Source organism: Chelon labrosus, assembly GCF_963514085.1.
Source record: "Chelon labrosus genome assembly, chromosome: 14".
Classification (NCBI taxonomy): Eukaryota; Metazoa; Chordata; class Actinopteri; order Mugiliformes; family Mugilidae; genus Chelon; species Chelon labrosus.
In genome coordinates, this window is record NC_140347.1 from 412,456 (window position 1) to 435,360 (window position 22,905).

The window sequence follows — 22,905 nt, forward strand, 5'->3', positions numbered from 1 at the left end:
ACAGTCACTGTTCTTCAGATTATCACTGATTCATAAACCAGTCTAATCTGAGTTACACAGTCTGTCCACTAGATGGAGACAACTGACCATGTAATGGGATGTAATGGGGCAGTATCAGTATGGGCCTCCAGTCCTTCCTACCAGGTTCATCAGATGTAGCTAGGCCTTTAAGGGCCTGGCCTGGTCAGATATCAGTAGAACTGGAGGCCAAGCTAAAACACAAGGACTTCTGTTTGAGTCTAGAGGGAGACAGTTACAGTTCGTCCTTCATGTCTTTAATGAGTTTAACCAGCTGATGGATAAATATAGCTGGTGTCATCTGCATAGAGACGGAGGTTGACGCAGTGTTTCCTGATAATATGTCCTAAGGGGAACATGTATAATGTGAAGAGTATTGGTCCTAGCACAGAACCCTGAGGAACTCCATAACTACCTTCAGTATACGTAGAAGAATCATTGGTGGACTCTGTCTGACAGATAGGATTCAAACCTTTAGCCAAATATTGTGATGAATGGAGTCAAATGCAGCACTAAGATCTAACAGGACGAGGACAGAGACAAGTCCATTGTCTGAAGGATGTCTTGAGTTATTCCTGTAACGTTTAGTCAGTAAGAATCTCATGAAGTCATTAGCACTGAGGTCAGCCTGGCTACAGACATGAAACTAATCTATTCATGATGAATAATGTGTCATTGCGACTTCACATCAGGTGTTTTATAGGTTGTTTATCTGTATCTCTAGGATACGTTTGTTCTAAGGAGGTGTGTCCGTCCACGCCTGATAAAGTTTGAGAGAAAACAAAAACCAAACTGGTTTAAGTTTGGTCTCTTGATGGGTTAAAGGTAGAGAACTAATTCCTTGTGTTTATAGCTACGTACTTCCATGGTAAATAAAGCTGACCACTCTCTGAGAACTCTCTCTCTCTGGACGTGAAGCCTGGACCATTACGTTGTTTAATCAAAGCCTTTAAATGAAGAGTTTCTTCATTCTTCCAAAGCAACAGACGTCTGGTGTTCTCAGATCAGTGACTCAAACATGGAGGAAGGCGTTGGTACGTTACCTTCAGACGGTGGATCAGGAACCGAGCAGAGACACAACAGACATGGAAATGACATCTTGATCCTGACAGACCTGGAACAAAGACCTGGAGTCAAACACTAGACACAGTCTGTATGGACCCTTATCAGCTGATTCACTTCATCTCTCACACAAACTCCTGGTTCTACCTTTGTGAGGACGTTCTATTCACATCATACGTTCTCTAACCTAGAACCAGGCTGAGACCAAGACATGTGGACTAGAAGAGTTCAGCTCTAAATGACAGGTGGAAGGTCACCTGAAGGTCACACGACTGGAGTCTGATCCTCACCTGGACCTGGTCCTGTCTCCAGTCAGTGGTTCTCTGATGATCCATTAATGTCCACAGGTGATCAGACTGATGTAGATTAGATCTCTGTTCACCTGAAACCCTGAATCCAGGTGTGAACAGGTCTGAACACTGACCCCACATCTTCATATACAACCACTGAACACTGTGCTGTTGTTGAAGGTGTGATTTTAATGTGGAACACACGTCATATAATAATCTTTGTACATTTATATATTCCAGTTATAGAAAGACGACGGTACATGTGGTTCTATTTACATCTGGTTCAATAAATAGGAGCATGAGAACAAACCTGCCAACGTGCCTCTGAGCAAACTGACCAGGAGATGAATCAATGAACACGTGGAGGAAATTACAAAAGGCACAAAATCAAGAAATAGACAATTAATCATGAATTAATGATAATTTGTTCTGAATGTCGAGGGACCACCTCTGGATTGAAGCAGATTTGATTCTAAACACACTGATATGATAAAGAGTTTAAAAGTTTAGACGTCCAGAGCTAACGCTGCAGCTAAAACCACAGCATCAGCTTTTTATTATCTAGAGGAGGATTTAGACGGGACTGGTTTAGTGGTTAGACCTCTGGCAGCAGGGATTAAAGTCATGAACTATAAAACACAGAGAAACCAGAAATGTTCAACGCAGCATCCTGTACAAAACTAATATAATGTTCTGGAGGGTTGGATAAAAATATTAGGTCACTAGATTTATCTACAAAAACCAGAGGACGTCAAGTCATTGATTGCTGGTTGTGGATTTATCAGATTAATAATTTAGTTGTTTTATTGTTAATGATTCATGTTTTTTTCTCAAATAATGAAACAAATAATTCTCTGGTCATCATTAGTAATAAGTCCCGGTGCTCTGGTCTGGTTCTGGTCTGGTTCTGTATCTTTGTCTTAGTTCAGTCAGAGTCTCGTTCTCCGTTCCTTCAGCTCAGACTCTGGAACTTCTCTCTCAGGTTTTTCACGAGGCTCTTCTGACCGCTCTCGGTCTTCTGAGCAGAGGCTGATCTGGTTTTCTGGTCCTCGTCCTGCTCGGTCTTTTCGAGCTCTTGATGCCTCACTGGCTCCGTTCTGGCTCTTCCTTCCTCCCTCTGTTTGTACTCGTCAGACTCCTGATAGGCCCGGCAGCGGTCGACCACGGCCACGATGGAGATCTTTTCTCGGCTGGTCGGTGAACGGATCTGGACGTAGCTGTCGTCCTCGTCTTCTTCTTTGGACTCTTTGGTCTCCTCAGGATGTGGGAGCTTCTCCACCACCATGATCTTGTGTTGGGGGTCATTGGGCAGCGGCGCCTCGGCTGCGATGTAGTAGCCGTCGTAGCTGCCGTTAGCGACCCGGTCCTGGAGCTTCTGTAGCTCCGTCATCTGAGCTCCGCTGAGCCGAGGGTCCAGAGAATTGGCTCTGAGAAGACGTTTGCGGCGTTCCTCTCGGCCGGCGTCCGAGCTACCATGAGGCTTGTAGGAAGAGACGCCGCTGGAGGCTCCGTCAGAGAGGAGGAGGCTGGAGGAGCAGCTGGAGTGTCTCCTCAGACTTCCATCAAACATCTGCTCTGGAGTGGAGTGACTCCGACTGACCGGAATCTTCTGGGAGCGGCCGTGGTCAAAGTACTTGGAGCGTAGTTGGCTGACGTCGGGCCAGTTGAAGCCCTCGATGGGAGGAGGACTGAGGGGGCTGCGAGAGCGACCCCGACCCGGGGAGACCACCCTGGAGCTGCACATGAGGCTGAGGGTGGAGGACTGGATCTGGTCAACGCAACCTCGCCTCTGGTTGTGAGGGACCAGCGGAAGAGTCAGGTTGGGTTTACCTGTAAAAGATAAAACCGTCATAATGGAAAATATTATTAACACACTTCACACAAAGAGATGCTTCCTTCAGGAGTTTCTACTTTCTCGATAAAAATGACTCAAAACATCCTGAACGTCAACAAAGAGAACGTGGAACATTAGACTAAAGTGAGCCAATATTACATATCAGAGAGGTGCTCCTCTAAGATCCAATCAGAGTCCATGTGTTCAGAAATGTTTCCATCAATGTAATGAGACTCGGGTGTGGTTCAGTTCCTGGTTTAGTTTCAATAAATCAGGGATTTGTCTCAGTCTGATCTTCACAACACATGTTTGTGGACAAAGGAGCTTTCTGAGGAGCTCAGAGAAAGAGTTGTTGTTGCTCATCAGGCTGGAAAAGGTTCCAGAACCATCTCTAAAGAGTTTGGAATAATCCACAGTCAGACAGATTGAAGACGACTGTTCCCCTCCACAGGAGTGGTCCACCAACAAAGATCACTCCATAATAGTCTGAGAGGTTAGTAACAAGGTCACAGCAGATACTGGAGACAAGGAGGCTCTGATATGTAATATTGGCTCACTTTAGTCTAACAGTTCTGTCTCATGTGTTTGATCGGGTTCTCTTTGTCTTCTTTCAGGAGTTTAAACTCCACTGTAAATACGTTCAGCTTCATATTTGTCCTGTGAAAACAGTAAAGAGTCTTTAGGGATTGTTCATTTCTTTATACTGGACCAGTCAGACCTGATAAACTCTCCTTTTGACAACAAGTAAATACATGTGCTAATCTGTCAGAAGAGGCAAGGTGGAGTCAGGTTCCTCAGGTTTAGTGTTTGCTGAAGGCTGGACTGCATGTAAACACACCCGTTAAAACACGTCCTGGAACAATATCATTATTGTGGCGAGTGTAAATATTAACTTCACTCAGATTGTTGATAAATGAACCTTTAAATATGTTTAGATGTAGAACGTCAACCACCAGCTGTCAGGAGAATAAGTGGAACCACCTACGAAGAAGAAGAAGCAGCACTGTGACTGTGATGAAGTAAATCTGAAGGTACCTGAACTCTCCTCCTCCATCACAGAAGCTAAGGTCATCCTGGAGGTCAGCATGCCCTGACTTCGCTGTCGGACGACCGGTTTGGTGGTTTTGATTCGCTGGCTGTACTGACGGGCCAGATGGAGAACTTTGCTCTTTGTCATGTCGACGCCGTCCGGCTGGTTTGGATCCTCGGCCGGTCTTTCCTCCTCAGCCTCAGCTCTCAGTTGGGTGACTCGAGGAAGCGGAGCTCTGAGGACGACGGCCTCTTCCCCGAACACCTTCAGGGTGTCCTTCAGACTTCCTGCCTGGTTCACCCTTGAAACCTCGGGCTTGATGGGTGAAGGAGCGGTGGATTCTGCGATGGTGCTGAGGTCAGATGCTCCACTCCTCTGGTCACAGCTTCTAGTTGGGTTAAAAAGGCCAGCGCTGTTGGTTCTGGAGGTTCTTGGAGCTTCTCTGGATCGACCTCGGCCTCTGTCTTCACTCTGGGATCTGGTGAGGTCTTTCTCCATCGCACGCCAGATCTTGATCATTTCAGATGAAGGTCTGAACTCTTCATCCTCAGATGGATTCTCCTGTATGCTTTGAGATCTGGACCTGGGGCTTTCTCCTGAATCTTCTGGATCAGTGCTTCTGTGATCGGACCTCAAAGAGTCCAAGGAGTCACTGGAGACCATGTGATCATGTGTCTCTGTGGGTAAGGCCGAATGAGACTCCGAGGAAGGGTCCAGACCGGAGGATGATGGGTCTGCCTGGACGGTTTCCTCCCTGGGAATGCTGTTGAACCGGCTGACGGAGCTCCTGACCAGCCCTGTTGGGATGTAGGTCAGACTCTCTCTGCGCTGGAGACTGAAGGTGGCGTCCTGGTTTTCAGCATTCTCATAATAACTCTTGATTTTACCGATGAGCAGCTGGTCCTGCCTGGACAGGGTCGAGTCCCTCCTCCGGCGAATGCTTCGCTCAGCGTCAAAGAGGCTGTCTTCCCGAGGAGACAACAGGGTCAAATCTGTGCCGCCGAAGGTCTCTACGGGATCAGAGGATACGCTGTTGAGCCGCAGAGGTCGGTCGGCTGGTTCGGCGCTGAGGCTGAGGCTGAGGCTGCTGCCGGTCCTGCTGGGTAAACGAGGAGAGGCACAGCCCAGAGACTGGGCGTCGTCCTGGACCAGGCTGCCTCGCTTGATGCTGTTGGTGAAGTGCTGAGCGATGGCGCTGGCTTTGTCCAAGACAGAGGACGGGAGGATGCTCGGGGATTCCACCTCCTTCTCCGCCGCCTCCTTCTCGTCCTCCTCATCCTCTGAGGACTCCTCGCTGCTCAGCGTCTTTGAATCTGAATCGGGCGTGGCCGAGGACAGTTCCTCTACCGGCTCCGAGTCTGGTTCAGGCTTCGCTTCTTCCAACGTTTGAGGAGACGCTGACATTTTGGTTGGATCCAAATCAGAAGACGGTTCTGGTTCAGGTGCTTCTTGTGGTTCTGACGCCTCCTCCTGTGGCAGCTCATCTGCAGTTGGCTGGAAAAAAAAAGAGAAACATTAGAGCCAGAACATTATGACCACCGTCAGTGTCTTTGCTTGAAAAAGTAACTGTTGAACACTGGAACGGCTTTTAAACAAAAACAATTTAAGGGGAGAGATTTAACAGAAAGGGGGCACAGTGGTGTGGTGGTTATCACTGACCCCCCACCTCGCCCCCCCACGACCCTTCACAATACAAGCGGTTACAGAAGACAGAAGATGAATGAATGAATGAATGAATATTTAACAGAAAAGGAAGAAGTTCACAAGTTGATGTCAGTAGTATACTGAAGGAGTCTGTTCTGATCCTGTCTCCAATCAGTGGTTCTCTGATGATCCATTATTGTCCAGAGACTCCTCAGATGCTCAGTCCACCTCCTTTATTCAGAGAGACATCTGTATTCTCTGGATGACCCCTGAACAGGTTCCTCCGGGTCCAGGTCCAGGTCCAGGTCATTACCAGACTCTAGCCATGTGACCTTCAGGTGATTAAAACCTAAACTCCCCACCAGACATTTAGAGCTGAAAACTTGGAGGAAACGTCTTCTAGTCCAGATGTCTTTGTCTCATCTTTGTGTTTTGCACAGAAGAAGACAGACTCTACTACTGACAGATTATTTTACAGAATCTGACAAAAATAAGAGTCGGAAAAGGAAAGTGGTAGAAAAAGACTGTGGAGTGAAGGAACACTAAAGTCACAGTCGTACCTGCTCAGGTGAGGCTTCGGTTGCCTCGTCCTCTTCAGAGAGTTGTCCATTTTCTTTGTTTGTGCTGTTGGAAGAGACGGCGCCTCCTTCTGCCTCCTTCAACAGAGAACCAACAGATGTCAGGTAAAGGATGAATGGGCAGGGGTAGATCTGGTTATTGATGGCATCAGCGCCGTTAAAGGGTCACTTCACCTCAACATGTTTCCTACTGAATCTACTTCCTGTCTCGTGGATAATCCACATGAGGACACAGGAGGACATGTTTCTCTATTGACCCTTTACCACAGACAGTTAAAGAACAACTCTCTCTGGTCTGTGATTTCATTATGAACACAAATAAAACATGCAAATAAACTCAACCAAGCACAGGAAGGCAGCAGTAAATGTCTACCACAACGAGGCCGATGAACAGTTTTATGTTCAGCGCTGAAAGCTGCAAGCCAAGAACACAACCATCTGAAAACCAGCCGCAAGTATTAAAGCCATGTCATCAGCCATCAGCTCCTCCACAATGAGCTCCATGTCCAGATCCAGGAAGTGTTTAGCCTAGCTTAGCACAAAGACTGGGGCCATGGTGAAACTGTTAGCCTAGCACATTAATTAGTCCTGTTCTGCAGCATGATTGGTCCCTCTAGTATTTACAGGTATTCATCAGACGAAGCTGAGACAAAGACAAATGTTTAGGTTTTTATCACCTGAAGGTCACATGACCAGAGTCTGTTAATGACCTGAGAGTCATGTGATGACTGGTCGGTGTCTTCTAGAAACCCAACAAGTCCAGTTGTCTTTGTCTCAGCTTGTTTTGTTTGGATAAACCAGGACCTGGACAACTGAGAACTGATCATCGGTGACTGTTGTGTCTGATGTGATGGTGTCTAAACCCTGACTCAGAGGACCCATGACTGAACCCTGTGGAACACCACATCAGTACAACAGTGAACTTAATATAAAACCATGTGTTTCAACAGATACAAGGATTAAAAGTCAACATCCACGACCAGTGGTTGTAGAGACAGAGCTAAGCTAACGGTTAGCCCCTGCCTCCAGTCTTTGTGCTAGGCTAACGCCACCCTGGACTCCTCTTGTTTCTCTTTAACAGAACTCTGACTGGGACTTGACGTCTGATAGTTGAACCCCGCCGTCGTCGTCCTGCTGCTCTCTAGTGCGTTTAGCTTGCGGTGTTAGTTCCACACGTGAAGCCCATGCTGCAGAGTTATCGCTGTTATCCGTTTAGTGAGTTACGCTGGCGGTGCAGGTGGAGAGGCCGGCGACGGAGGCCTCACCGTCCCCGAGGTGGAGAGGAAGGCCTGGACTCTGTAGTGCCAGCAGGAGATGGCGGCCAGCAGCGAGCTGGCGAAGTCGTCCTCCTGCTCCTCCAGCAGAACCTCTTCCTCCTCCTCTTCCTCACTGCACAGCAGTCGCTCAAGGGAGTCCTTCCTGCTGCTGAGCTCCTCCTCCTCCTCTTCCTCCTCCTCCCCCTCCAGGTCTCTGGATCCCAGCGTGAAGCTGCTGACGGCGGGCTGCAGCGAGCGCCGGTCGCCCAGAGCCACCCCCTCACTGTCTGAGTGCTGCAGGACATCACACACTGCTCATCCTGTTTCTGGTCTCTGTTAGCTGCTGCTTCCTAGCACTAAAGGGTGGCCCCGCAGAGCCGCCGGCCCTGCAGCATGTAGACCAGTTCATCTACAGCTCCACCACCATCAGGTAACAGAACAACACACAGCTGTGCTACGGCTGGTTTCTTACCTCCAGGACCGCTGAGACGTCAGCAGCATAATCAGCAGCAGCAGCAGAAGAAGAAGAAGAAGAAGAAGAAGAAGAAGAAGAAGAAGAAGAAGAAGAGTTAAACTTAGTATTTTAACATTCAGACATCATCACGTTTCTTCCAACAGAAAAAACACTGAATTATTTTTACCTTTGCTGCTCTTCTGGACGTGTCTGATCGGCTCTGAGGAAGCAGAAACAAACCGTCAGTGATCAATAATTAATTAATAATCCTCCACAATGAATGAACGATCAGTGATTACCAGACTGGCGGCGGGCCTGACGAGCTTCTCGTGGAAACTCGTCAGACTGAGAGGACAAAGCTTTCTTCAGACGCTCAGGACTGTACCGATACCTGGACGGGTCTGCAGGAGGACAATGGAGACCAGTCAAAGAGAACAAGAGGAACTTTACTGGAACTTTACTGGAACTTTACTGGAACGTTACCGTCATTCAGACACAGTAAAGGATATAACAAATGAATTCTTACTAAACTCCTCTAAAACAGATTTTTACTCACAGATAGAATCCATCTCCAGGATCGCCTCCTTAGCCTGAAACACACAACAGCTCCTGTTAGTCCTCACTGGTCATACTGGTGAGTCTACTGGTGAGTCTACTGGTGAGTCTACTGGTGAGTCTACCGGTGAGTCTACTGGTGAGTTTACTGGTGAGTCTACTGGTGAGTCTACTGGTGAGTCTACCGGTGAGTCTACTGGTGAGTTTACTGGTGTGTCTACTGGTGAGTTTACTGTGCTGAGTTTACTGGTGAGTCTACTGGTGAGTCTACTGGTGAGTCTACTGGTGAGTTTACTGCTGAGTTTACTGGTGTGTTTACTGGTGAGTCTACCGGTGTGTTTACTGGTGTATCTACTGGTGAGTCTACTGGTGAGTTTACTGGTGTGTCTACTGGTGAGTCTACTGGTGAGTTTACTGGTGAGTCTACTGGTGAGTCTACTGGTGTGTCTACTGGTGAGTCTACTGGTGAGTCTACTGGTGAGCTTACTGGTGAGTCTACTGGTGAGTCTACTGGTGTGTCTACTGGTGAGTCTACTGGTGTGTCTACTGGTGAGTCTACTGGTGAGTCTACTGGTGTGTCTACTGGTGAGTTTACTGGTGTGTCTACTGGTGAGTTTACTGTGCTGAGTTTACTGGTGAGTCTACTGGTGTGTCTACTGGTGAGTCTACTGGTGAGTCTACTGGTGAGTCTACTGGCGTGTCTACTGGTGAGTCTACTGGTGAGTCTACTGGTGTGTTTACTGGTGAGTCTACTGGTGAGTCTACTGGTGTGTCTACTGGTGAGTCTACTGGTGTGTCTACTGGTGAGTTTACTGGTGAGTCTACTGGTGTGTCTACTGGTGAGTCTACTGGTGTGTTTACTGGTGAGTTTACCGGTGTGTTTACTGGTGAGTTTACTGGTGAATCTACTGGTGTGTCTACTGGTGAATCTACTGGTGTGTCTACTGGTGTGTCTACTGGTGAGTTTACTGGTGTGTCTACTGGTGAGTTTACTGTGCTGAGTTTACTGGTGAGTCTACTGGTGAGTCTACTGGTGTGTCTACTGGTGAGTCTACTGGTGAGTTTACTGGTGAGTCTACTGGTGCGTCTACTGGTGAGTCTACTGGTGAGTCTACTGGTGAGTCTACTGGTGAGTTTACTGGTGAGTTTACTGGTGAGTTTACTGGTGAATCTACTGGTGTGTCTACTGGTGTGTCTACTGGTGAGTTTACTGGTGTGTTCACTGGTGTGTCTACTGGTGAGTCTACCGGTGTGTTTACTGGTGAGTTTACTGGTGAGTCTACCGGTGTGTTTACTGGTGTGTTTACTGGTGAGTCTACTGGTCCCTGACCTTCTGAGGGATGATGGCGTGATGGTTCTCCAGAATGATGCGTTTGATGTGATGAGCCCACAGCCTCTTCTCCTCCACCGTCTTCGCCTGAAATACCAGATTAGATCTGTGGGTCTGCAGGTAATCACTGACTCACTGAATCACTGACTCAATGACTCAATGACTCAATGACTCATTGAATCACTGAATCACTGAATCACTGACTCATTGACTCATTGACTCATTGAATCACTGACTCATTGAATCTGGGGGCTCACCTGGACGGTGTGAGGCTGTTTGGGGTGCTTGTAATGTGTGACGCTGAAGCTCAGAGAGTCTTTGGCGCTTTCAATCAGCATCAGAGTGGAACACTGAGAACACACAGAGAGACGTTGTGGAACGAGCCGATAACAACCTGCAGGTCTGGATTCAGACGTCTCAACTCACAGAGATATGTGCTTTGTAGACGTAGTGCTCTCCACGGCGTTTGGTGATCAGCAGCATGCGGTCAAACAGGAAGAGCGTTCTCTCGTTTTTGGCGCGAGGAACCTTGAAGGTTCCCTCCAGAACCAGTTCTCCATAGGTGGTGAGGTCAGGACCTTTCCAGTTGAGCAGCAACGACTGAACCTCCTGAAGAACGAAACACAAAAACCGTCCAGACACACTGAGGATTCTCCTGGAGGACAAGATGAACCTTGAGTTCATGAGTGTTAGCATTAGGGCTAGCCAGCTGTTAGCTCACAACTCCAGGTCTGTCTGACTGTCACGTGTTATTTTATTTATCTGTGATGAATGATGGTCAGATGGTCTTCAACAGTATTGTTCTGTTCCGACGCTTCAGCATCGAACACTAATAGTTTAATTGTGTTAAAAATATAAAACATCATCTGTAAACACATTAGAATAAATGTAATGTATAAATGTATAAAACAAGACAGCGACGCATATGATTGGTTGAAGCCGGCTCAACATTCATGTGTGTCAGACGTACTAGTGAGCCCAGCCCCCTATGAAGGAACCTGATGGACTTCTAGGTGAAGACATTGTGAGGTTGTGGGTTCAAGTCCCACCAGAGTCACTCTTTATAGGCGGAGCTGTGACATAGTGGTTAGAGAAGCAGCAGGTCACAGGCTGAGTCTCTACATGTTCATGTCTGAGGAGCTTCGATCAAGCACCTGATCAGGCAGCAGCTCACTGCTCAGACATCAGTACAGTACTTATTACTGGACCTGGACCTGGACCAAAGCTCAGCTCCATCTCTGACTCCCTTCACTCATTCACAACCCAGAGATAATTAACCTCAGCCTGGAGAGAAGAGTCCACCAGCAGAGGACCACGGCCTCAGACCTGGATCAGTCCGTTAGTTAAAGCCACGGTGTTTAGTGGTTCTGAATCACCTGCTGGTCTGGAGTTAAATCAACCAGTCGAGGCAGGTCAGATAACAAACATCAACGACTCAACCTCAGAATGAACAACATGACAACATGAGGAGTGTGTTTAGATACCTGCAGTCTGACGGCATGCTCGTGTTTCCTCTTCATGTCGTTGATGTACCAGGCCACCCCCGTCATGGTGTAGATGGCGTCTTCCACCACCTCGTAGCCTTCCTCCTCTGGGTCAAAGTGCTTCGCTATCTCCTGAACAACATCATCATCATCAGCAGCAGCAACAAAGAGTCGGGTCAAGGTCAGATCTCCAGATATAATCCCTGGTGTGACCAGGTGAGATCAGGTGTGATGTGAGGTACCTGGAGCAGCAGGTGGTATTTCAGGATCCTCTGAACGGGTTTGAGCAGGTATGAACCCAGAGGCAGCGAACGCTTCAAGGACGCCTGGCGCTCCCGAAAGAACTTGGCCAGAGATTTATTCCTCATGCAGTCAGTCAGCGCCGCCACCGAACTGTGACGGGCAGAGACATAATGGACAACAGTGGACAGATGAGACCAGAGTAGGAAAGTCTGGTTCAAATGGAGATGAAACATCAGAACCTCATCCCTCCATCAAACATGGGGGTGCTAATGTCCTGCTTTGGGCCTGTTCTGCTGCATCTGGACCAGGACGGCTTGTCATCATTGATGGACCAATGAATTCTGAATTCTACCAGTGAACTCTAAAAGAAAATGTCAGGACATCTGTCCATGAGCTGAATGTGAAGAGAAACTGGGTCATGCAGCAAGACAACGAGAACCAAGAACACAAGTGGTTCTACAAAAGAACGGTTAAAGAAGAACAAGATGAATGTTTAGGAACGGCCAAGTCAAAGTCCTGACCTTAATCCAATAGAAATGTTGTGGAAGGACCTGAAGCAAGCAGTTGATGTGAGGAAACCCACCAACATCTCAGAACTGAAGTGGTTCTGTTCTGAGGAATGGGCTAAAATTCCTCCAAGCTGCTGTAGACCACTGATCAGCAGTTACCAGAAACATTTAGTTACCAGGAGGTCACAGCAGATACTGGAGACAAGGAGGACATGATATGTAATATTGGCTCACTTTAGTCTAATCTTTGTCTTTGTCTACTTTCAGGACTGAAAACAATCAGAAAGATCTGATTTTGAAGACACAAAAACCTTTAGGTGACACGGAGTGAGATCAGGAAGAAACATGGTGGTGTGAAAACAAACAGGTATCAGCTGGTTGAGAACAGGTGTGAAGAACAAGACACCAGACTTACTTTGGGTAGTTGGTGCAGTACTGGGTGTAGATCTCAAAGTATTCGCTCTGAAACAAAAACAAGTCGTTTAGAAACTCATCTGAACTTAAACTTATCAAGATGTTGAATCGATCGGTTCATTGATCTGATTTTCTGACTAATCCTCACCTTTGTCACAAAGCACCTGGCAACAGCTACGGGATCGTTGTCACACATGTCCAGAGCCTGAAGCAGTTCACTGTGAAGAGGAAACACCGTCGACATTAATACGGTAGGTCTGATTAACTAGTGATAAACTAAAACATCTTCTAGATCAGATAGTAGAAAACACCCTGATAGCAATGATATCATTCTGAACTCATTCAGCAACCCCTTGACTAGAACTGGACCAAGAGTTTAGAGAAATACCACAAAAGTTCTAGTAACAATAGAACCAGGCCCACTCTCCATCTGCACATTTGGAGAACCAAAGAACCCAAAGTTCTTGGACATCATCACATTCTACCATTGTGATCATTATACAATCCAGAAGAAGATGGAGATTTCCTCCATGTTGTTCACACATGGAACTCCCCGCCACTAGATGGAGGTAAACTTGAGACAAAGGACAGATTCAGTCCAGTCACCATGTGGTTCATAGTTGATGTAGAATCATGTGGATAGACTCTAAAGGACAGAAGATAATAAAACTAGGATTGTGGGTAATGATGTGTTCCACAGTTTTCCTAGCCTGATCTTTTGACCGTCTGGTGGTTCGTTGAAGAACATTCTGATGTACCTGGGCCTTTGACTTTATAATGTGAGGTCATGTGTGTTACGTGTCATGTGACTGTTCACCTGTTGAACTCGTAGATGTCCTCGATGTTTCCAAAGAGAGAACAGACCTGCTCAGGACGGATGGACAGGTCAGACTGATCGATGATGTGGGCCAGATAATCCTGGAGGACAGAAAGAATCAGTGAAGACATGGAGACATTCAGTTTGTCTCCTGTAATGTCTCTGTTTGTCCAGCAGGAGGCAGACTGACCTGACTGTAATCTGATTACTCCTAGTCATGATTTAAATGGGTTCATTCACATTAATTAACTTAAACTGGATTAAAGGAAGTTGGATGTTTGTGTTTTCAGTAGTCGTCATGTTGTGTCAAATATTTATTTTGTTCATTAATCATCATCACGTTTCATATTTCATTCTATTCTGCTTTTTATTTTGATTTATCAGATTTTATTTCTCAATAAATCATGGACAGGGTTCAGGTCTTCTCTTAAGGTCCAGGTCTTCTCTTTAGGTCCAGGGCTTCTCTTTAGGTCCAGGTCTTCTCTTTAGGTCCAGGGCTTCCCCCTGGGTCCAGGTCTTCTCTTTAGGTCCAGGTCTTCTCTTTAGGTCCAGGGCTTCTCTTTAGATCCAGGTCTTCCCCCTGGGTTCAGGTCTTCTCTTTAGGTCCAGGTCTTCTCTTTAGGTCCAGGTGTTTTCTTTAGGTCCAGGTCTTCTCTTTAGGTCCAGGTCTTTTCTTTAGGTCCAGGTCTTTTCTTTAGGTCCAGGTCTTCTCTTTAGGTCCAGGTCTTTTCTTTAGGTCCAGGTCTTCTCTTAAGGTCCAGGGCTTCCCCCTGGGTCCAGGTCTTCTCTTTAGGTCCAGGTGTTTTCTTTAGCTCCAGGTCTTCTCTTTAGGTCCAGGGCTTCCGCCTGGGTCCAACTCTTCTCTTTAGGTCTAGGACTTCTCTTTAGGTCCAGGTCTTCTCTTTAGGTCTAGGACTTCTCTTTAGGTCCAGGTCTTCTCTTTAGGTCCAGGTCTTCTTTTTAGGTCCAGAGCTTCCCCCTGGGTCCAGGTCTTCTCTTTAGGTCCAGATGTTTTCTTTAGGTACAGTTTTTCTCTTTAATTCCAGGTCTTCCCCCTGGGTCCAGGACTTCTTCCTGGGTCCAGGTGTTTTCTTTAGGTCCAGGTCTTCTTCCTGGGTCCTGGCCTTTTCTTTAGGTCCAGGTCTTCCCCCTGGGTCCAGGTCTTCTTCCTGGGTCCAGGTCTGAGATCCTGACTGTTACATAAGTAGTTAATCCGGTCGCTGCAGAGCGTCTTAACCTGTTAATTATAGCCTGTGACGATAAGTCGGTGGCAGGGACTCGTCCTCTGTCCTTGACTCTGTCTTTATTTTATTTTATTACCTGCAGGTAACCTGGCGTTCGGGGACTCACCTCTACGATCATGCGCAGGTCTCTGACGTACATCCTCTCCGTCTCAATGATCTCCATGACAACGCGGTCCAGGTAGGTCAGCTGGGGGTTGGGGGCCATGGTGCCCCTAACGAAGGCCGACGCCGGCTGCCTCCGGCTGGACGCTCGACTCGGCGTCCACTGCTTGTTGTTGTTGTTATTGTTGTGGACGAAGCTCCTCCCCTTCCTGTCGGGGTCTAGGTTAGACCCTTCTGTGGTGGAGGGAGGAGGGGGGGTGGGGTTGTCGTCTCTGGATGATCCGGAGCCCGAGGATAGCGTGGAGATCAGGCTCGCTGGCCGCCGGCCAGACGCCGGCAGGTCGGAGGAGTCGGAGGGCGTGGCCGACGGAGCACGCTCATCACTGCTGATGGAGGCGGTGGACAGACGGGGGGACTCTGAGGACAGAGACGGACCAAGGGTATTACTTATCTATGTTATTATACAGAGAGACGGACCCCCTCCCCACCACACCCCAGGTCAGACGGTTATTAAACCACAGAGTCAGTATCCAGTCTGCCTTCAGAATAAAAGCATTCTACTGTCACAATAAAAGCTGAGCATTTAGTATTTATGTAGGTGGAGCTGACTGGTCGGATCATTATGTCAATCATCGTCAGCTCGTTGAGGAGTCCAGCCGTTTGGTCTGAGCAACACCATCAACACACTAGAGGCCACGCCCCGTTCACTCTAGAGGCCACGCCCCCGTTCACACACTAGAGGCCACGCCCCCGTTCACACACTAGAGGCCACGCCCCCGTTCACACACTAGAGGCCACGCCCCCGTTCACACCAACATAAACATCCAGGCTGACATGAGGACAGAAATGTCTGGATACTGACTCATTCTGAATCAACCTCTTTAATCTACGGTCAGGATCAAATCAGAAACCAGATCAGCTGATTGTATACAACATGTCAATCAGAATAAATAGATTCAAAGTGAACGTCATTACATCACCGTCCAATCAACCAATCACATCCAGCAGCAGGTTTCCCACAGACTCATTCAAACCAATCAAAGATCACAGTGTTCTGATCATAGCATCCACTGATTCTACTGATTCCACTGATTCTACTGACTCTACTGACTCTACTGATTCTACTGTTTACACAGTCGTTTCTGTTGTTTCTGTTGTTTCGTATTTAGTGTTCGTGACTTTAGTTTCTATTAAAGATTAAACGTTGACTCGGTTGCCGGCGTGTGATTAGGGCCAGCGTTAGCGACGTACCAGCGAACCAGTTCTCTGAGGGTCTAGTTAAATATCCGAAGAGCAGAGACGCTGACCGTCCTCCTGAGACACAGAGGACACGTTCAGAGACGGACAGTTCAACAACATGAATGAAGGAACAGTAGCTCAGTAAAGAGCTGATAACACGTGTCAGCTCCGTGTTGCCTTCAGGATTTGAATGAAAACAGACTCTCGTGGCCTCCTGCCAGCCTGCAGCCGGCAGGAAGGGAGTGGCTTCATGGACGTGATAAGAGAGGCCGTGAGCCAATCACAGCTCAGAGTTTACCTTCAAACGCTGACCTCTGACCTCTGCAGCCGTTGGCTCACAGGAAACACCTGGACTTTAGACTCACCCAACCAGCGACGCAGCAACGCTCTGAGCCACCGGTCGTCTCCAACGCTCCTGAAGGAGGTGTTCACCTCCTCCTCTGAACGTGAACACCTCACCAAGGCTACTCCTCCTCCTCCTCCTCCTCCTCCTCCTCCTCCTCCTCCTCCTGCAGACATGCTCCTCCGATAACCCATCACCTCCCTCACAGACAAAAAGTTAAATGAGAAAAATATAAAACCATCCACGTTTCCTGCAGCTTAGAGAGCCCTGAACACACCACCAGTGTCTCCTGCCCTGCTGCAACTGAAGAGGAGGAGGAAGAGGAAGAGGAGGAGGAGGAGGAGGAGGAGGAGGAGGAGGAGGAAGGGGAAGGGGAGGAGTTAAGGAAGGAGGGATGAAGGAGGAGGAGGAGTTGAGGAAGGAGGGATGAAGGAGGAGGAGTTCCTGAGAGGAGCTTTATTGATCAGCTGTTTAATGATCAGCTGTTTATTGATCAGCTGGTGATTAACTCTAATCAGGTGTCACAGATTATTATTGATCAATCATCATCATCATCATCATTAACTCATGTTTAGTTTCCTTCAAACTCAGGGAACAACTACTGTAAATTCTGGACTATAAGCCGCTACTTTTGTCTCTTTCTTTGGACCCTGCGGTTTATACAACGGCGGATGGATTGTTACAGCTAACGGTCACCAGGGGCGACTATCATGTCATAGACGATGACACGAGGATTAAGAACTGACTTTTCTGGTTATTCTGATACAGTAAACGGCCGTGTTACTGCACCTTTACTGCTGTGTTGGCTGTTTAAGAAAAAGATGCTGGTTATTTAGTTGAGCAGCGGGTTACTGCACTTTTGCTGCCGTGTTACAGGCAAGCACTTTTACAAACAAATTAAATTTAGCCATTTAACGTTATTGCCTCGTCAAGCGTTGTAAGCTTTGTTTTTTGTTATACTGCACTACTACGGTACTATGACTGCAGGAAGTACGCTAGGAGCCACCGTTGTATTATTTGTGCACTGAAGTTTGATCGATTGATTGTTTGATTGATTGATCGAAAGATTTATGTTTGTCAAATGTAAATAAATGGGACGCTTTGCGTTTCCAAACAGTCATTTCTGTCCCGACGATTCCCTCCGTGGTAGAAGAAACCCTTACGGTAATTAAACATTAAAACACCAGCGGTTTATAGTCCGGAAAATACGGTACTGCCCCATCTTCATCATCATCTTCATCACCATTATCATCATCACCACCATCATCACCATCTTCATCATCATCACCATCATCTTCATCACCATTATCATCATCACCACCATCATCACCATCATCATCATCACCACCATCATCACCATCTTCATCACCATCTTCATCATCACCATCATCATCATCACCATCATCATCATCATCATCATCTTCATCATCATCATCATCACCATCTTCATCATCATCACCATCATCATCACCATCATCTTCATCATTCACTCATTCATCTCGTGAGGTTCTAGTGGTGGATCATTAAGGTTCTATTGGTTCTAGAATCATCAGCTGTTCTTTATTTCACCTGTTAACGATAACGAAGACAAAGACACGGGGACATCACGTCTCCTCCAAGTGTCCAGTCTCTGAGGACCAGGAGTCAGACACCTCATGTGATCATGTGACCCTGGCCCCGCCCAGTGGGAGGAGCCTGTGATCAATGACTGAATCAACGAGGACGTCTGCTAATAATCTGTCTGTGTGTGTGTGTGTGTAATCTGTAATGAGGATAAAGATGGAAGTTAATCCAGCTCAGATTACCCCCCCCCCCCCCCACCAACCAATCAGCTGCTCCCGTCTCCATCAGCTGATCCAGTCAACAACAACAGGGTTTACATTAAAACACCAACGAAGAAGAAGAAGCAGCGGTTGACCTGACCCTGAGACGTATTCATTATGTGTCTGGTCAATCAGCTGATCGATCAGCTGATCAGTGATGAACCACCTGTGGACCTGTAGCAGTTGCCATGGTGACGCCGTCTCCCCGTAGGGAACCAAATCTGTGGTCAGCAGTGACATCACAGTCCTGCCTTATGTAACACGGTTCCCATGGCGATTAGGAGTCTGGTCATGTGACCTGAGATTATTTTAGAGAACACACACACACACACACACACACACACAGACACACAGACACACACACACACACACACACACACACTCACTCTCTCTCTGCTAGCATCGATATCCAATCATCAGTTTCTCGTCTCAAATCCATTTTCTAAAACTTCACTACCCATGAGCCTCGGTGGGGGGGGGGGGGGGGGGGTGTCTGCTGTCGCCATGCCGACCGCTGAGCCTCGGTGGTGGGGGGGGGGGGGGGGGGGGTGTCTGCTGTCGCTATGCCGACCGCTGAGCTGAGGCTGGGGGTTAAAGCTGCAGCTCGTCCTCAGAGAACAGACCATGAAACACAACCAGCTGACCACCACACACCTGTAAACACTGAGACGTCCCAGCCTACCTTGAAGGGAGCACGGTCTGCAGAGACAGAGAGACGACGACGGCTCTGACTCCAGGACCTGGACTGTCCTGATCCACCTGCAGCCCTGAGAGGGGGCGGGGCTTAATCCAATTAGACTGAGACTGAGAGGGAGGAGCAGAGCAGGACGACACCTACTGGACTCTACTGGCCTCTACTGACCTCTACCGGTCTCACCAGGTCACTGCTGGTCTCTACTCATCTCTACTGGTCTCTACTGTACTCTACGGGTCTCTGCTGGTCTCTACTCATCTCTACAGGTCTCTACTGTACTCTACGGGTCTCTGCTGGTCTCTACTCATCTCTACAGGTCTCTACTGTACTCTACGGGTCTCTGCTAGTCTCTACTCATCTCTACAGGTCTCTACTGTACTCTACGGGTCTCTGCTAGTCTCTACTCATCTCTACAGGTCTCTACTGTACTCTACGGGTCTCTGCTAGTCTCTACAGGTCTCTACAGGTCTCTATTTGGTCTCTATTTGGTCTCTATTGGACTTTATTGGACTTTATTGGACTCTACTAGTCTCTACTGGTCTCTATTTGGTCTCTATTGGACTTTATTGGACTCTACTAGTCTCTACTGGTCTCTATTTGGTCTCTACAGGCCTCTACGGGTCTCTTCTGGACTCCACTAGTCTCTACTGACTTCCATCAGACTCTACTGGTCTCTGCTCGTCTCTAGTGGCCTCTATTTGGTCTCTACTGGCCTCTGCTCGTCTCTACTGGTCTCTACTGGTCTCTACTGGTCTCTGCTCGTCTCTACTGGTCTCTACTGGCCTCTGCTCGTCTCTACTGGTCTCTACTGGCCTCTGCTCGTCTCTACTGGTCTCTACTGGCCTCTGGTCGTCTCTAGTGGTCTCTACTGGCCTCTGCTCGTCTCTAGTGGCCTCTAGTGGTCTCTACTGGTCTCTACTGGCCTCTGCTCGTCTCTAGTGGCCTCTATTTGGTCTCTACTGGCCTCTGCTCGTCTCTACTGGTCTCCACTGGCCTCTGCTCGTCTCTAGTGGCCTCTATTTGGTCTCTACTGGCCTCTGCTCGTCTCTACTGGTCTCCACTGGCCTCTGCTCGTCTCTACTGGTCTCTACTGGCCTCTGCTCATCTCTACTGGTCTCTACTGGTCTCTGCTCGTCTCTACTGGTCTCTACTGGCCTCTGCTCGTCTGTAGTGGCCTCTATTTGGTCTCTACTGGTCTCTACTGGCCTCTGCTCGTCTCTAGTGGCCTCTAGTGGTCTCTACTGGCCTCTGCTCGTCTCTAGTGGCCTCTATTTGATCTCTACTGCCCTCTGCTCATCCCTGCTGGTCTCCACTGGCCTCTGCTCGTCTCTAGTGGCCTCTATTTGGTCTCTACTGGCCTCTGCTCGTCTCTACTGGTCTCTACTGGCCTCTGCTCGTCTCTACTGGTCTCTACTGGTCTCTACTGGCCTCTGCTCGTCTCTAGTGGCCTCTATTTGGTCTCTACTGGCCTCTGCTCGTCTCTACTGGTCTCCACTGGCCTCTGCTCGTCTCTAGTGGCCTCTATTTGGTCTCTACTGGCCTCTGCTCGTCTCTACTGGTCTCCACTGGCCTCTGCTCGTCTCTAGTGGCCTCTATTTGGTCTCTACTGGCCTCTGCTCGTCTCCACTGGTCTCCACTGGCCTCTGCTCGTCTCTACTGGTCTCTACTGGCCTCTGCTCGTCTCTAGTGGCCTCTATTTGGTCTCTACTGGCCTCTGCTCGTCTCTACTGGCCTCTATTTGGTCTCTACTGGCCTCTGCTCGTCTCTACTGGTCTCCACTGGCCTCCGCTCGTCTCTACTGGTCTCTACTGGCCTCTGCTCGTCTCTACTGGTCTCCACTGGCCTCTGCTCGTCTCTAGTGGCCTCTATTTGATCTCTACTGGCCTCTGCTCGTCTCCACTGGTCTCCACTGGCCTCTGCTCGTCTCTACTGGTCTCTACTGGCCTCTGCTCGTCTCTAGTGGCCTCTATTTGATCTCTACTGCCCTCTGCTCATCACTGCTGGTCTCCACTGGCCTCTGCTCGTCTCTAGTGGCCTCTATTTGGTCTCTACTGGCCTCTGCTCGTCTCTACTGGTCTCTACTGGCCTCTGCTCGTCTCTACTGGTCTCTACTGGTCTCTACTGGCCTCTGCTCGTCTCTAGTGGCCTCTATTTGGTCTCTACTGGCCTCTGCTCGTCTCTACTGGTCTCCACTGGCCTCTGCTCGTCTCTAGTGGCCTCTATTTGGTCTCTACTGGCCTCTGCTCGTCTCTACTGGTCTCCACTGGCCTCTGCTCGTCTCTAGTGGTCTCTATTTGGTCTCTACTGGCCTCTGCTCGTCTCCACTGGTCTCCACTGGCCTCTGCTCGTCTCTACTGGTCTCTACTGGCCTCTGCTCGTCTCTAGTGGCCTCTATTTGGTCTCTACTGGCCTCTGCTCGTCTCTACTGGCCTCTATTTGGTCTCTACTGGCCTCTGCTCGTCTCTACTGGTCTCCACTGGCCTCCGCTCGTCTCTACTGGTCTCTACTGGCCTCTGCTCGTCTCTACTGGTCTCCACTGGCCTCTGCTCGTCTCTAGTGGCCTCTATTTGATCTCTACTGGCCTCTGCTCGTCTCCACTGGTCTCCACTGGCCTCTGCTCGTCTCTACTGGTCTCCACTGGCCTCTGCTCGTCTCTACTGGTCTCTACTGGCCTCTATTTGGTCTCTACTGGCCTCTGCTCGTCTCTACTGGTCTCTACTGACGGGTCAGAACCAAACATGTGACGTCAGCTCCCCAGCAGACAGACGTCCTTTGTCCTTTGTCCTCCACCACAACAACAGAGACGGCTCACGGAGACACAGACGCCAACAAAGACTGATCTGTGGCCGGCGGCCATCACACACTTTAACACCACAGAAGAAGAGACACGTGGTGTGTTCAGGAGCAAGAGGAGCGTCTCACCTTCACCCATGGAGCCGTCACGGGAGCAGCGCAGAGATCCTTCAGGCATCACCTGTGACACAGAGACAGCAGGGGTCAGTGAACGCATCACAGAGCGGGCAGGTGAGACTGGTCACGTGACCGGACTCACCTGATGAGGGCACAACAGAGAGGCAGCCTGATCCTGGTTTGTTTACTTCCTCAGAGTCAGCTGCTGTCAGGTCATCAGCCAATAATAAATACGTCCCATAATGAGTCAGTAACCAATCAGAACACTGATCACTGGGTCCTTCTGATTCTGATTGGAGCATGCGCAGACCGCGGCCCTTATCAGGTTTAATCTAAGGCGGTTACCATGGTGACAGATCAGGTCAGCGGGTCAGATGAAGGTACGGGCTGTGTATTAAACACGAGACCAGACTCCGTTCATTTCCTCCGTGTGAATCTGACGCGCTCTCCGCTGGGACCGGACTCTCTGACGGTCAGTAAAAGTTTAAACGTCCCGGAGAACAACGCCCTGTGTCTCTCAGACTGGAGCCGAATTAACGGACGACTCCTCCCGGTTCCAAAACTCAACGACGTGTTTTAGAAGAGCAGCGAATTCATCAGGCCAGCGCAAAAAGTCTTAAATGTCCAGGTTTGTAAAGGGAGTTCTGTAGCAGCTGCCCCACCTACAAGCTCCGAGGCAGCGGACGGAGCGTTAATTAGAGACTAATGACAGCTTTCAACTCTTCTTCTCTGGTGCTTCACACACTTCCGCGTAGATTCACGAACAAACGATATAAAGTTGACGGACGGACTTCCTGTCCGCTCAGACCATGAACACATGAACACATGAACACAGACCTACCTCAGGCCAGCGGCGGTCCCGGTTCTGGTTCCGAATCTTTCTCTCAAACTTTCCTCCGTCCCTCCGCTGGGCTGCTGCTGTCGCACTCTGCGCATGCGCCTCGTTCAAAATCAGGAAAAGCAGGAAAGAGCTGAAAAAAAAAAAAGGCTGGAGCAGAGGACTGACCAGAACACTTCCTGTCTCCTCTACAA

At 48.7% G+C, this 22,905-nt stretch overlaps 2 protein-coding genes and 1 pseudogene across 3 annotated transcripts in view; all 3 read right to left on the bottom strand.

Moving 5' to 3' along the window:
• The window catches only part of LOC311499366, a 135,520-nt pseudogene that overhangs the window by 67,899 nt on the left and 44,716 nt on the right, over positions 1-22,905 (bottom strand). The window lies entirely within an intron of this gene.
• Positions 1,022-22,900, bottom strand: LOC311499170 (pleckstrin homology domain-containing family G member 3). Its single transcript, XM_084560047.1, has 18 exons — positions 22,715-22,900; positions 21,886-21,937; positions 14,869-15,281; positions 13,519-13,619; positions 12,850-12,919; positions 12,703-12,749; positions 11,778-11,928; positions 11,536-11,667; positions 10,478-10,660; positions 10,309-10,401; positions 10,052-10,138; positions 8,723-8,756; positions 8,466-8,567; positions 8,354-8,386; positions 8,185-8,195; positions 6,439-6,534; positions 4,240-5,728; positions 1,022-3,200 (listed from the first exon to the last, which is right to left on the bottom strand). The coding sequence occupies exons 2-18, from the start codon at positions 21,932-21,934 to the stop codon at positions 2,323-2,325; spliced, it is 3,969 nt and encodes a 1,322-aa protein (XP_084416173.1). The 5' UTR covers positions 21,935-21,937; positions 22,715-22,900; the 3' UTR covers positions 1,022-2,322.
• On the bottom strand, positions 6,489-8,027 carry LOC311499177 (uncharacterized protein; the record flags this gene model as incomplete). Its single annotated transcript, XM_084560055.1, has 1 exon — positions 6,489-8,027. A coding segment is annotated over one exon (351 nt), but the record flags the coding sequence as incomplete, so codon positions are not given.

Coding starts and splice junctions, on each gene's coding strand:
- LOC311499170 (XM_084560047.1), bottom strand. CDS start 21,934: ATGCCTGAAGGATCTCTGCGCTGCTCCCGTGACGGCTCCATGGGTGAA. Junction 11,929..12,702: donor TACTGCACCAACTACCCAAA/GTAAGTCTGGTG, acceptor TGCCCGTCACAG/TTCGGTGGCGGCGCTGACTG. Junction 3,201..4,239: donor GATGGAGGAGGAGAGTTCAG/GTACCTTCAGAT, acceptor TATCTTTTACAG/GTAAACCCAACCTGACTCTT.